Source organism: Carassius carassius, chromosome 8 (assembly GCF_963082965.1).
Source record: "Carassius carassius chromosome 8, fCarCar2.1, whole genome shotgun sequence".
Classification (NCBI taxonomy): domain Eukaryota; kingdom Metazoa; phylum Chordata; class Actinopteri; order Cypriniformes; family Cyprinidae; genus Carassius; species Carassius carassius.
Genome location: NC_081762.1, coordinates 29758491 through 29773824, shown reverse-complemented (window position 1 = coordinate 29773824; position 15334 = coordinate 29758491). Strand labels below are relative to the sequence as shown.

The window sequence follows — 15334 nt, the reverse complement described above, 5'->3', positions numbered from 1 at the left end:
TCAAAGAGTACTTTTTGTAAAGGTTTATATTTTTAATTTTGTCTGAAATGTTGATCTTAAGTGTTAGTTTTTGCATTATTATTACAACAGTCAAACCTGAACACAGTAAGCATTTTGTTACACAAAATATTGAAATTCTATGAAAATGTAACAAAAAAATAACAGAAATGCTTTATCAGAGCTTTATCCTGGGACTGGGTCGGATTTCGACCTCTTATTTCAGTCTTCTGAATGATTTTGGCTGTATGGTTATATATTTTTATGTGATATCACACATTTATAGGAACACCCACCTACCCCAGGAGGTAGGTAATAATATTTCAATTTCTATTTTATTTTGCCCAAATACAGATGTTAACTTTTAACATCAAACTGAAACATTCCGTACCCAATTTCTAGTAAGTGAAATTATGCAACAAAATGTTGATTTTGAGTTATAATGTTGTCCGTGACCAAAACTATTAGCCAAACATTATAAATATTTTGTAAAATATATATATATATATATATATATATATATATATATATATATATATATATATATATATATATATATATATATATATATAGCTTATTAGACAGTGTTGACCTCATTTTTAAAAACTAAATTTCTAAGAGTTTGAGGCTTATGTACTAGACGAGGTCTGTATTGTCTGTGTCTATTTATGTTTGTTGAATCCAGTTTAAAAAATTTTTTTTACAGCCGGTAACTGTTTTAATGTGCTTCATTATCAACGTCAACGTCGATATTTGTGGTGTACATTTAAAGTTCATATTTTTTACAGACAGAAAGCCCTTACGAGTCTTTTCTGCCGAAATTGTAAAGTGCGTGACGCTGCACGACGACGACCATTTCTGACGCATCTGATTGGTCAGGTCTAGCTGTGGGGGCACCTGATTGGTCAGGTGGATGTGTGGTGGCATCTGATTGGCCGGATGGAGCTTTGGGGGCGTGTCGCCATGCGGATGGTGTAGCCGGACAGACGCCGCGGCTGTTTGTTATTGAATGAAAATCGTTTTTATGTAGCGATATTCCTACTTAGCTCACAAAAATATACGTTTATATGTTTTAATAATTTGTTAACTTATTTAGACTTTATTAGCATGTTATTACGCACCTTTTAACGTCTTTCAATATTTAGGATCTAGTTACAACTCTTAGTTAAAGCTCTAGGCCTCGAACAGGCGCCGGTGGTCGATTTTAACAATAGCCGAGGAACAGTCGCGTAGAAGCGGACATACTTCCTCCATGAAACGAGCCCGCAGAAACTTACCTCCATTACAGCAGTAAACAAACAAAAGAAACAAACAGAAACCGCAGGAACCCAGCCCGGATGGTGCCCGGCGTTTAAAGCGTTTGCAGATCACATATGGACAGTTCCTGATTGTTTTTCTGGGCTCACACAATAGAAAATGTCTAACGGTGCAGCGGGAAGCGGGGGCTTAACCTGGGTGGTAAGTCGTATATGATTACTAACGTAGTAATTAATGTATTATTATGCAAATACATCCCATAGTACGTATTATAACCGCTTTGTGTCCGCGTAACGTACATGTGCTTTAGCCTTTTGCCTGCGAGATCCATTAAGCTCAACATAAATGAGCTCACAGACTCATTTGCATCTCTCTATTATTCATTCAGTGCACAAAATATAGCATCTATTTTAAATACTGCACATTAATCTTCATTTTGTGTATTAAGATGATGCTTTGTGGAGCTCTTCATGGTAATGTGGAGGAAAGTTCTTTTGTGTTGGTTCTCATCAGCTGTGAACGAGTCTCTCCACTGATTTCAACTTTTTTCTCTTTGTTAGAGTCAAACTTAAAGATTTAATGTTTTATGGTCACAGACCATTGCTTTATTACAGTCAAAGGCCCGAGATGCTTAAACCAGGACAGGGTGGAAGGGTTTATTTAAGATTGATCTTTATTAAAAACCACTCAAATCCACAACAAAAGAGCAGCCAATGGCGAAACTCATGTTAATAATAAGAACTGATCCCAGACCAGTACTAATGCTTTGTTACACATTAGCTACTGGATTTGCTAGTTTGTCTGACTTTGTGAATATAAAATTTTAATCATTTGAAATATTATATTGCAGACCTAGCCATCATCAAAAAGCTGAAATTCTTATAGTCTATTATATATATTATAGACAGAAAGACACATTTCCAGAGAGTATCCATATTGCACATCTTACATACTCAGAATGGTTGTAATGCAGCGGTAAATTCACAACATCTAGATGATTCACCAAATATTTCGTTCACCCTCTGTTTCTGTAAAATAATTACAACATCAAAGGGAGCAGAAAGTTGATTTGATAGCCGCAGACAAGTTTAACAAAGTTGCATGTATGGATGTATCTAACAACAGACCCTCTTTGACAAGAACAATGGTGCGAAAAAAGAGGAGGTGAACGGCCGGGGAGATGCGGGGAAGAGTGAGACGGTCAAGAAGGAGAGCTCGAAGAAGATGTCAGTGGAGAGGATCTACCAGAAGAAGACCCAACTCGAGCACATCCTCCTCCGTCCGGACACCTACATCGGCTCGGTGGAGCCCGTCACGCAGGTGAGAGAGAACGAAATATAGACTGACATTCAGGAAAATATGAATCCAACCTTTTAATATGAAATCATTTTGCTAACTGTAGTAAAGTAGAGTCGGTGTTGAAGTAAATGTTGTAAACCGGCTGATTTCTGATTACTCAGAAGCCCTCAGTGTTTCAATGCCATCAGGTGCTTTTCATTTCTTTATATAACACTCAAGCGTTTGTATGTTTTTTTAGCAAATGTGGGTTTTTGATGAAGAAATCGGAATGAACTTGAGGGAGATCACGTTCGTCCCTGGATTATATAAAATCTTTGATGAGATCCTTGGTAAGAATACTGATTCCTTTCAGTGACTTTAACATACTTTGCCATAATTGCTTAGTAATTTATTTTATTTCATTGTAGACTATTATTTATTGAACTTGGATTTGTAGCAGATGTGGTTCGGATTTTTGCATTGCTTTAAATAATAAAATCTTAGTTTATAATATTGGTAGCACTTTAGATTAGGAAACAAACATCCACTATTAACAAAGAGTTTTCCCTCAGTAAACACCTCATTTGCTGCTTATTGATAGTAAGTATGGTAGGGTTAAGGCGTCTAGAATATGGTCATGCAGAATAAGGCTTCAATATGTGCTTTATAAGTATTAATAAACAGCCAATATGCTAGTAATATGCATGCTAATAAGCAAATAGTTAGTAGTGAATAGTGTAATTGTTCCTTAATGTAAAGTGTTATCATATTATCTCTTTTTACCATTCATTTTGAGGAACTTTGCTGTAGTCATGTAAAAACATTTGAAAGAATTATGAATTTATTGCTGATAAATGCAGTTTTATTTTTAATAGAAGATATGCAATGACATCAAAATCACTAGCACTAAAAATATATATGTCATCTCTTGTTATAGTTTTATAGGTGAATCTGCTGTGTTCAAAAATGATATCTGGATTATAAATATCTGTGAAATGTCATGCTCTAACATTGGATTTTCTGTCCCATCAGTCAATGCAGCTGATAACAAACAGAGAGACAAGAACATGACCACCATCAAAATCAACATTGACCCGTGAGTGCTGCTTTAAAAGTCTCATTCACATCTGCTGAGAAAGACTCTAAATGCTCTCCTATCAGATAAATGCTGTTGACGCTGAAAGTTGACAATACTGCAGTGGCAAGAAGTTGATGAGATTTTTGGGAGAGCGTGCAGTGGGTGTAATGCTTTAATAAATACCCATGGCTGCTCACTTCACATTCATTTCACAACCATAACCACACACATGCTCTCATATGTGGTTTACAGGGACTCTCCATGGGCACAATGGTTTTCGTACTGAGCTAATCATATTTCCTACCCCTAACCCAACAAAAACCTTACAGAATTAATTTTTCAATTAGTAGATTTCATCTTCACTTGCCTCAGGATTCAATTCCAATTCAGAGGGTATCAATTTGATTATTAAACGATGCTTCACCATGCTTTTTGTTCTCCAATACTTTGATTATAGTGTATTTGTCGTGTACTGTTGGGGTCAGCAATATGGAAAAAATCATTAGAGTAATTTTATTTCATAATAACAATGTATTTCAGAATACTGTTATTTTTGGTATATTATCTTTTTTGTTAAAAACAAGGACAAAGATGCAAAAAACTAACAGAACAAATAAAATATAGGCTTTAAGTTTTTCAGGTACAGTATGTCTATTTAACAGTAGCACTTAATCAAGATATGAAAAATAATTGAATTAAAATTGTAAAATCAATACTTTTATTAATCTTAAGTAATATTAATTTATGTGGTAGTGATAGTGTTCCTGTGGCTAAAGTGGTAGAACATTGTGTTAGCAGTGCATTGTTGTGGGTTCGATTCCCAGGGAACACGTTAGGTAAAAACTGTTAGCCTGAATGCACTGTAAGTCGCTTTGGATAAAAGCGTCTCCTAAATGCATAAATTTAATTTACATTTATAATAAAAACAGTATGGCACATATACAGTACATTATAGAGATGTTCCGATACCCTTTTTCTCTTCCCGATACCGATACCTGGGCTCAGGGTATCTGCCGATACCGAGTACTGATCCGATACCTGGGTGTGTATCTGTATAAACAGCTGTATATACTACTAGCCCTGTGTAAATTGCTAGACTTATTTTATGGTGTGCTTCAGACTTATCTCTTAATAAAACATGAACAAATACATGGTGAACTACTGTATTTATTACAGTATTTTTATTATCTGACATGAATTTGACAGTATTATTTATTTTCTTAAGCGAAAAAGAACTTCAAATGAAGCCAAAAATCTAACACCGCAAACTAAAAAAAGTATTTTAGTTTTACAATATAACTATAAAAAACTGCAACAAATAAGTCTGGGAATATAAAAAATTATATATTGATCAGATAATCTCTTTACAACAAAACAAGTAAAAAACAAGCAACCGTCTAGGCATTATTATTATTATTAATAGAGACGTATTATTATTACTACATTATTACTAAATCTTCTGTAGGCTACAACAGTAGCTTAATATATCGTCAATTTACTCATGTTAAACCAAACATTTATTTTAATGGGTTGCCATGAAGATCTTTGAGTGTCTGTGTTTATGATATGACAGTTTTCTCAAATGAAACGTTAAATTCTCATGAAGTGACTGTATATGCATTCGTGTCCTCACATAGTGACACACGGCAGCGACTACAAAACAGCGAGCTCCCGCGCATCTGCGCCCGTCACCCACAGAGATGTAGAATTTGCAGGAGTAATATTTAAATAGTATTTTGCAGTTTAATATTCACAGACACTAGTATATATTCCTCTACTGTCTGGAGCCCTGCACTTTGACTAACACGGATGCGACTGAACGCAGCTGCGGGTAACGAATATACTCTGGAGTCTGTAACTTACTACCGGTACTACAGAGACATACTGCTAACCACTGATCTATAATATAGCAGTGGCTTCACTGTCTGTTGGCAGTTTAGAAAGCGATGAGCGATCCAGTCATATATAGATCAGTGCTGCTAACGTGTTTTCATTTCTTCTTCGCTGCTCTAAACAGGGGTTGCTTGTGGCAACACAGCACAACCTCCTGTGTTTGCAATGCATTCTGAGCAGCGAAGAAGAACCGTGCAGCGGTTAGGCAAAGCTAGCGGTCATAACTAGGTCGTTTAAGAAAATGGTATCGGATCGGTATATGGGTTCATGTACTCGCCGATGCCAGAATTTGTTGTGGTATCGGAGATATTTCCGATACTAGTATCGGAATCGGAACAACTCTAGTACATTATACTTAATAATTGTTTTTTCTTCTTCTTGCATCTTCTGTCTCTTTGGGTTGTAATGTTTCTACCTTCCCTCTCTGATCTAATAGAGAGTCCAACACCATCTCTGTGTGGAATAATGGGAAGGGAATTCCTGTGGTAGAACACAAAGACGAGAAGATGTTCGTGCCTGCGCTGATCTTTGGACATCTCCTCACATCGAGCAACTATAATGACAATGAGAAGAAAGTCACAGGTAATGCATGATTATTAAACACTGCGATTATGCAATGGTGCATCTTCGGGAACTTTTCTGTGATGCAGTTAGTTTTTGATGTTATTGTTTTGCTCATTATTAAACTTGTTGTCCAAGTCAAAGAAACGGGCAAGCAGTATTATGCGATTCCGATTTCTGCCTTTCATAGTTAAAATATAGTTTGTAGTATTGATGTGCTAGCGAACCAGTCAGTGTTTATGCCTCACTATGACATTTTAAAGCCTTGTTAAACCTTGATGTTTGCAGTTGTGGCTCACGCTGTGCAGACAACGTATTGAGACAGAAAAATGCACAATTACCTATTCGTCAACACGAGTCAGTTCAAAATGGACCCTTTTCACAAAACTGATAATGCATTTCAGTGGTCATCAGCATCGTTAATCCTCAGAAGTTTTTCATATTTTGATATATATTTATTATAATAGTTCAGAACCCCTGCTTTGGTCTATGCTGTTGCAGATGATGCATGAGTACTTCACTAGACATTATAATAATTTTAACATTAAAAAAAACATAACATTTACATGTAGTAATTTAACAGATGCTTTTATCCAAAATGTCTTAACAAATGAGGACAATAGAAGCAATCAAAACCAACAAAAGAGCAAGAATATGCAAGTGCCATGACAAGTCTTGGTTAGCCTAATGCAGTACACATAGGAAGGTGTTGTTTTTTATAATAAAAAAAGAAAACAAGTAGATAGTATAGAAAAAGAACAGAGGAAGCTAATGTTACTTATCCACCGATGCAGAAGAAATCCACTCAAAGTGATAAAAAAGTGGATCTGAAGCAGTCAGTATGCTAAATTCATGATTTCCACTCTTATCAATAGTTATATAACAAACACGACATCTTGCAGTGCTGTAACCTGTGTTGTCACAGGGTTGGTAATTTGGCCATTCATATTTAGTACGTTTGTGCTTGTTAGACCAGTTAAGCCAGTCAAGTTTATTTGTATGGGGCCCTGAGCATGTTATGAAAAGATATCAGGGCCACAAATTGATTTATTCTCCTTTTAGTTCAAAACAAATCAAAACAATGTTCCTCAGTTTTAATTTAATAAGGTAGAAAATGAATGAAATGTGGCCACAAATGAAATGAACAAATTAACTAGTTGTAAGATCAAATTGTTTGTCTGATATCTGTTTTTTGCATGTTATGTGTGGGGCTCCAAAGTACAGCACATTTCACATGCACTGTTAATTCATTTTCACTTTCCCTGGCAGTGCAACATCCAATAAATTGCTTGGCCCTTTGTTCTCATAAACAGTAAAGTGTGTTCAGATGACTTCAATTCAGACGGGCATAAATATGGTTAGTTTACCGCAGCAGCAGTTGCGGCAGCCCTTGTTTTAAAGTTTTCTTGGAGGGGTGAGGTATCCAAGTTGAAACATCTAGCTATTGGGGTGCCTCAAGGCTCAGTTCTTGGACCACTTCTCTTCTCTGTCTTCATGGCATCACTAGGTTCTGTCATTCAGAAACATGGCTTTTCATATCACTGCTATGCTGATGACAATCAACTCTCTCATTCCATCTCAGCTTGTCTAACAGACATTTCTTGCTGAATGACGGACCATCACCTTCAACTCAACTATGCCAGACAGAACTGCTTGTGGTTTCAGCAAACATATCGCTCCAAACACATCGCTCCATCACATCACAGGAGGAAGAAAATCCCTCTAACACTAGCTTTCTCTATTCTTTTTCCATTCTGTCTACTTGTTTTCTTTTTACTTATTCTGAAAAAAAGACCCTCTAACACTAGTGTTTCCTATTATTTTCCTATTATATCTACTTATTTTATATATATATATATATATATATATATATATATATATATATATATAATATGAAAAATTGTGTTCCGGGGAATAAAATATATATTTTTTGGCAGGGTTCCCTTGGTAAAATTTGCAGTTTATGGGCTAAGTATCGTGTTATTGGGATTGGCCTGTGATTTTGAAAACGATTTTGTGTAGATTGTCAGTGAACTATGGCTCTGTGTAGTAAATGCGGTGTCACTAAATCTGCAGTTGTTTCTCATGTCCCCGGGTTGAAGCGACCACAATAACTTGATATTTAGCCCCTAAAATGCTAATTTTACCAAGGAAAACCTGCCAAAAAAGTGTATTTTATCCCCGAGAACACAATTTTTTATTGGGGAACACCCTCAAAACAAGATTGAGCTAGTTTTGAGAAGCAATTGGGCAGTTTTTGTTTTTGCACAGCCCTAGCTTCTATTGTTCTCATTTGTAAGTCGCTTCGGAAAAAGTGTCTGCTAAATGTAAATGTTTTGATTTTGCTATCTCTGAATTCACAAACTGTTGAAAGTGATGATAAGAGATTTGTTCTACAGTGTTGACATTGGTTGTAAGATATAAGAGGGCTGTTTGTGAGAGTTCATATGGTCTCAAACAATCACGTGAAACTAAACCTGTTAAAGTGTTCTAATATTACCCTGTTGCTCGCTTTCTGTGTATAATTTATTCACAGTTTAAAAGCTTAGATCGTATGCAATGTATATACATTTTTGCTGTTTCTTCAACTGAAGTGTTCATATTAATTAAACTCATCAATCTGGTGTTCATCAGGTGGCAGGAATGGATACGGCGCAAAACTGTGCAACATATTCAGCACAAAGTTTACAGTGGAGACGGCCTGCAAGGAGTATAAACGGAGCTTCAAACAGGTACAAACGTTTCTAGAATTTGGAACAGAGGAAATCTGTGTTGGTTGTCACGAAACAGCAGCTTATATTTTTCTTGTCCCATTTCTTCCAAAGACATGGCAGGACAACATGGGAAAGACCAGTGAGGCGAAGATCAAGTTCTTTGATGGTGAAGACTACACATGTGTCATGTTCCAGCCAGATCTGGCCAAATTCAAGATGGAGAAACTGGACAAGGACATTGTGGCTCTGCTCACACGAAGGGCGTATGATGTGGCCGGCTCTTGTAGGGGTGTTAAAGTCATGCTCAATGGAAAGAAGCTACCTGTAAGTCACATGTCATTTCCATAAGGACAAAAAGTGCTCAGTGTGCTTTCTTGACAACAGTGTGATGAGATTCTTAATTTAAATGGGTCATCATGACATGGATTTTTTATTAATATGTTCCTTGAGGTTTACTTATAATGTTAATAAAGCTTTTACACAAAAACAAAAACAAATAAATATGTGGAAAAATGATTATTTTTAACCCTCATTCTGATCCTCTCTCTAATACGACCTGTTTTAAGGGGCTGATCCTCTACTGCTTCTCAGTAATTGGCCACAGTTATTATTGGCTAATGTCATTGCAAAAGAAACAGTATCAATGCCCCCTCGCTATTGCATGTTTGAGTGTTTTGACAACATAATCAAAATTAAACAGTAATTTCCAGACAAAGCAATATGAAATAATTTATTTACGTCTGAAGCAGTCAGATCTAGTACCGAAATAAACTATTCACTTGTTCCTTGCCCTGGGATCCTTCTGATGTCTGTACAAAGACACGAATGTTAACATAAACGTAAATACGCAAACATAAACCAAATGCGTCAAAACAAACGTTTTTTCACTCCATTTGTTTTCTGAGGGTTATCACATAAATGCTTTTTTACTGATGATGAGGACATTTTAAGTTTTGAATCTTGCAGGATTTATTAAGCATACAAAGACCTCTTCGTTATGAAAATATGAAAGGAAATTTAGTTTCTCATGGCATGACCCCTTTAGATCTAACATGAGCATCTGTGTTTGTGTGTCGTGCTGCAGGTGAATGGTTTCCGCAGCTATGTGGATCTGTATGTGAAGGATAAACTGGACGAGACGGGCGTTGCTCTGAAGGTGGTGAATGAGACGGTGAATGAGCGCTGGGAAGTGTGTCTCACCATGAGTGAAAAGGGCTTCCAGCAAATCAGCTTTGTCAACAGCATTGCCACCACCAAGGTCTCTGAAACACTGTTACTCAATGCTGTAATGGGGCAGTAATGCTTTTATAGGGATTGAATTTAAAGGTGCAACTTTTAGAGGGTAGTAATAATAATTGGTAAAAACATCAAGTTGCATGCTCTGCAATGGTCTTCTCAGCACTTCTGCTTTACTTGTGATTTCTGATCACTGCTTTGGTGTTAAGATGCTTATTATAAAGTCTTGTGATACTCATGAGCTGTGTGATGTCTTAGGGAGGAAGACACGTTGACTATGTTGTGGACCAAATAGTGGCGAAGCTGATCGAAGTGGTCAAGAAGAAGAACAAAGCTGGAGTCTCTGTGAAACCATTCCAGGTGTATATTTACAGTTCAACATACTGCTGTGATAAAACATCTATTCAGCTTTCAGACACTTTATATTTGGTTCTTTGGTCTCTTAACAGATCTTAGAGAATCTTTTTTTATTTTCTTTCAGGTTAAAAACCATGTTTGGGTATTTGTGAATGCCCTGATCGAGAACCCAACCTTTGACTCCCAGACCAAGGAGAACATGACTCTTCAGACCAAAAGCTTTGGCTCCAAATGTGTTCTCTCTGAGAAATTCGTCAGAGCTGTAAGTGTGTGATGATCTGCTATCATGATCCTGACACTTATCTTGCATTAAATGTAGCACTTATTGTAACAGTAACACTTTGCTCTTAATGTATCACATTTTACTTTAGAGTTCCTTTCATTGTCAAAAGCTTCTGGCTTTTTAGACATAACAAAAGTAATTGCATGCTTTGAAGTCTACATGAAACTGAAGCTGTGGCCAGTGAATTGTGTGAGAAAACAAGTAACATGCTTAAAAAAACATTATGTCAGTTCTGATTTATTGCTGACTTTAATATGTGTTAAGTTGTGGAGATGTCTGATTGATTGTCTCATCGTAGGCTACAAACTGTGGTATTGTGGAGAGCATTCTGAACTGGGTGAAGTTTAAAGCCCAGACACAGCTGAACAAGAAATGCTCCTCTGTCAAACACAGCAAGATTAAAGGGATCCCCAAACTAGATGACGCCAATGATGCTGGTAAGTCCATGACAGATAAACCACTGTCACAGCTCTATTGGCAGATCATTAGGGTGGGTGGGTGAAATGGACCAAAATCATATCTGTATTTTGCTTTAGGCTGAGTGACAACAGATGGTATACATCTCAGTATATTTTCTGAAGTGATTTCTTTTCATAAGGGACACAATAAAACAGAGCTTGAAAAGCATGGGCAAAATACTTTTCAAGCTGTAAAAACGTCTGAGATGGATTTGAGCAGCAAACTGTCAAGAAATGTCCAAATGTTTGATAAAAAAAAAAATCTAAAGAAAATATAATATCTTGCATTAAGAAAACTTTGCCTTTTAGACCTGTTCACACCAAGCCGAAGTTTGACTTTCTTTCTTTCTCTGTGAAAAAGCAAGTGTCAGAAAAGGAAAGTGTCAACAACTATCAGTGATAGCAAATATTAGCTCATAGCAAATTAAATACTGAGACCAAAATAAGAATATTATTAAAAAAAGAAAAAAATACAAGTAAATAAGCATCTTGATATGCAAATGGCATATAACACCACATCCTTTGAGTAGCCTTCCTGCTCTAAACAAGCAACTCGTATGAGGAAATCTGCCAAGCGTTTGTGTCGGTGTGAAAACATTCATGTCTTTTACATTAATGTGAAAAATTTTTAATTTATTTTAGCAGCTTCTCTGTTTGGCAGATGGTTTCTTACAGTAAATATGAAAAAGCTGTTTGAAAAGCTTGACTGATCCGTGAGTAACTCTGTGTCTGTGGTGTAGGGGGGAAACACTCCTCAGAGTGCACTCTGATCCTGACTGAGGGAGACTCAGCCAAGTCCCTGGCTGTGTCCGGGTTAGGAGTGATCGGGAGAGATCGATACGGAGTGTTTCCTCTCAGAGGAAAGATGCTCAACGTGAGGGAGGCCACACACAAACAGGTAAGCTCCAGGAACCTTGACACAGAAAGACAATCCATAATCAAACAATTAAGAGCTGAGGATGAATATTGACAAGATTTTAAAACGTCTCATCGTTAAATTGTCATGAAATCCTAAAACAAATTTTTTGAGATGTTAACATATACGAACATCTCACCTAACCCTAACCCTACATATCAGTGAAAACAACAGCACTCATTAAATTTGTTCTTCCTGTTCAAAAAGCAAAGTTGAACCAACGTCATGTAATGTAACGTACATGTATATGAGTGGTGATTGGCTGCCGTGGATGGACACGTCTATGTCATCAGTTCTCTGAGCTTTTCTCAGTATTATTCATGAGAACGAACTCTTATGATCCAATCACTGTGCTGTATTATGCATGAGGTCACCTTACAGCAAAGAATTCAGATCTCATGAAAGAGCTTCTGTGCTGTCAGTTCATCTCTGTAAACATGACCGTTACAATATTTAATATTTAACAACACGTGGGGCGTGCAAGAGAGAGCAGTTTCTGTGCTGAACACTGTGATGAGTTCAACAACATTCGCTGCACCGGTCATAGTTCATATCCAGACCTGAGCAAGTGTATTTCATTCATATTTTTAATTCTCTCGTGCAAACATGAACCAGCACCATACATTTCATGTCTTTTTCGAATGAAATATGTGTGAATAAGGGCGCTGATAAAGTGGTTCATTTGATCATGAACGCATTGACACGACGGATTATTACAGACAGAGAATTCAAAGAAGAGTAAACAAAAAGTAAAGTGAAAAGTGAAGTGACATTCAGCCAAGCATGGTGACCCATACTCAGAATTCGTGCTCTGCATTTAACCCATCCGAAGTGCACACACACAGAGCAGTGAACACACACACACACACTGTGAACACACACCCGGAGCAGTGGGCAGCCATTTATGCTGCGGCGCCCGGGGAGCAGTTGGGGGTTCGATGCCTTGCTCAAGGGCACCTTAGTTGTGGTATTGAAGGTGGAGAGAGCACTGTACATGCACTCCCCCCACCCACAATTCCTGCTGGCCCGGGACTCAAACTCACAACCTTTAGATTGGGAGTCTGACTCTCTAACCATTAGGCCACGACTTCCCAACAAACTGGCTTTATTCTTTCTGTTTTAAAATGAAAGTGAAAGTCGTGACATATGCCAAGTATGGTAACCGAATTGGCGCTCTGCGTTTAACCCATCCAAGTGCACACACACGAACCGTAAACACACACCCGGAGCAGTGAGGCATAACACACCGTTTAACCCAGTCTCATGTTAATCTTGAGTACCTATAGAGTTGTACTGCATCCTTTATATCTCCAAAGAGTCTTAACTTTTCCACAGTTTTACACACACATTTCTTGAGTCTTTTTCAGATCTAAGGTGTCAAAGAGCAGTGCTGAAACGGCGGTTTCATGACACTTTAAATCCTTTCAGTTCAGCGTGCATGTTTTGAACAAGTGCAGCACTGTTGTACCCTTTGCAATGTGCAGAACTTCTGTGTGTGTAACATTATTGAAACTCCCATGTTTCCCCCTCTAGAATGGGACAATACTGTTTATACTTTGATATTTAATAAAAAAGAAAATAAACAAGTTTTTCATCCCACTATTCCGAAAATATATCATAGTTAGAAATTAAATTTTGAGGATACAAGTGGTATAGAATTATTATTTTTTAACTGGATCTTGACCTCGTTTCGATTGTAGATCATGGAGAATGCAGAAATCAACAACATCATTAAAATTGTGGGTCTCCAGTACAAGAAGAGCTATGATGACCCAGACTCCCTGAAGACCTTACGCTATGGAAAGATTATGATCATGACCGATCAGGTGCAATTATGTCCTTTAATTGGTCTTCAATGATTAATTTGGCTATTTTATCTATGAAGTATGCTGAGATGTTCCCTATACCTGTATGCATCATTTCTGTTTCGTGTACTATCAGGATCAAGATGGCTCTCACATCAAGGGTCTTCTCATTAACTTCTTCCATCACAACTGGCCATCTCTGCTGAAGCACACCTTCCTGGAGGAGTTCATCACACCCATCGTAAAGGTATGATAGTCATCCAAAGAAGAAAATGCTCTGTTCATCGGTGCTGCTTCAGCTTTTAATACTTGTTTCTAAATTTGTCTCTTTAGGCCACTAAGAATAAACAGGAAGTGTCATTCTACAGCATCCCAGAATTTGAAGAATGGAAGAAGCACACAGAAAATTATAAAACTTGGCACATAAAGTACTACAAAGGTTTGTTTTCGCCATACTACTCATTTGAAACAGTATGCATCTAAAAACATGCAGCATTCATCATGACTACATGTTTACTGTACATTTGTCAGGTTTGGGTACCAGTACAAGCAAAGAAGCAAAGGAATATTTTGCTGACATGGAGAGACATCGAATTATGTTTAAGTATAATGGCACTGAAGACGACGCAGCCATCACACTGGTTAGTGGGTCACTGCTGGTCTTCTTTGTACTACGTTTGGTACAACATTACATGTATTCAGATATTAACTGCATACTGCTTTGACATATTGGGTAACATTGTGTGTGACTCTGCTCAGGCCTTCAGTAAGAAGAAAACGGATGACAGGAAAGAGTGGCTGACTAATTTCATGGAGGACAGACGGCAGAGGAGGATGCATGGGCTGCCCGAGGTACAGCTCTCAATTTCACAAAAATGAAAGAGAAATGTTTCTTAATGTGAACATATCACTTTTATAAAACATATGTTGTGAAACAAAGTATTGCCCTGCGTCTTGGGTACTGTTTACATGCCTCCTGTCAATCTGGATGGATTTCTCTCTATGAATGAATCGATGCATAATCTAAACAAGGGTCCTGGAGGGACGGTGTCCTGCAGAGTTTAGTTCCATCCCTAAACAAACACACCAGCCTATCATTTTACTTTTAAACTACTTGTTTTCTTTTTTGAAAAAATGACTCACTAACACTAGCATTCTCTAATCTTTTTTTTTATTATTATTTTGACTTTTTGTTTGTGCAAAAAATGAACATATAACACTAGTGTTCTCTATACTTTTTCTATCTTCTTGTTTTTTTATTTTTTTTATATATATATATATATATATATATATATATATATATATATATAGCATTTATTAAGAGCATCTGTTGAAGGACTAAATGTAAATGTACATTTTCAGGAAATTCTGAAGAAATTCTTTAAAAAACCTTTCAGTACTGAAGATGTCTATCACTGCTCTTAAAATAAATTAGCATTGTTATTTCAGGAAACTGAAAAAAATGGTAATGCATTAATTGCATGAATTATTATTAATGTGT

The 15334-nt window shown here is 36.9% G+C and overlaps 1 protein-coding gene across 2 annotated transcripts in view; it reads left to right on the top strand.

Moving 5' to 3' along the window:
• Positions 1-943: 943 nt before the first annotated feature.
• Positions 944-15334, top strand: part of LOC132145711 (DNA topoisomerase 2-beta-like) — a 31059-nt gene continuing 16668 nt past the window's right edge. Inside the window, exons 1-17 of one of the 2 annotated variants that reach the window (XM_059556931.1) lie at positions 944-1455; positions 2395-2574; positions 2792-2882; positions 3565-3628; positions 5940-6085; positions 8699-8796; positions 8890-9102; positions 9863-10036; positions 10273-10374; positions 10496-10633; positions 10953-11091; positions 11853-12010; positions 13729-13854; positions 13970-14080; positions 14167-14272; positions 14365-14474; positions 14593-14685. In XM_059556931.1, the coding sequence (XP_059412914.1) occupies positions 1414-1455; positions 2395-2574; positions 2792-2882; positions 3565-3628; positions 5940-6085; positions 8699-8796; positions 8890-9102; positions 9863-10036; positions 10273-10374; positions 10496-10633; positions 10953-11091; positions 11853-12010; positions 13729-13854; positions 13970-14080; positions 14167-14272; positions 14365-14474; positions 14593-14685 (2091 nt within the window). In that variant the 5' untranslated portion in view covers positions 944-1413. Of the gene's footprint in view, positions 1456-2379; positions 2575-2791; positions 2883-3564; positions 3629-5939; positions 6086-8698; positions 8797-8889; positions 9103-9862; positions 10037-10272; positions 10375-10495; positions 10634-10952; positions 11092-11852; positions 12011-13728; positions 13855-13969; positions 14081-14166; positions 14273-14364; positions 14475-14592; positions 14686-15334 lie in introns of both variants that reach the window. The other variant, XM_059556930.1, reaches the window with a different exon arrangement.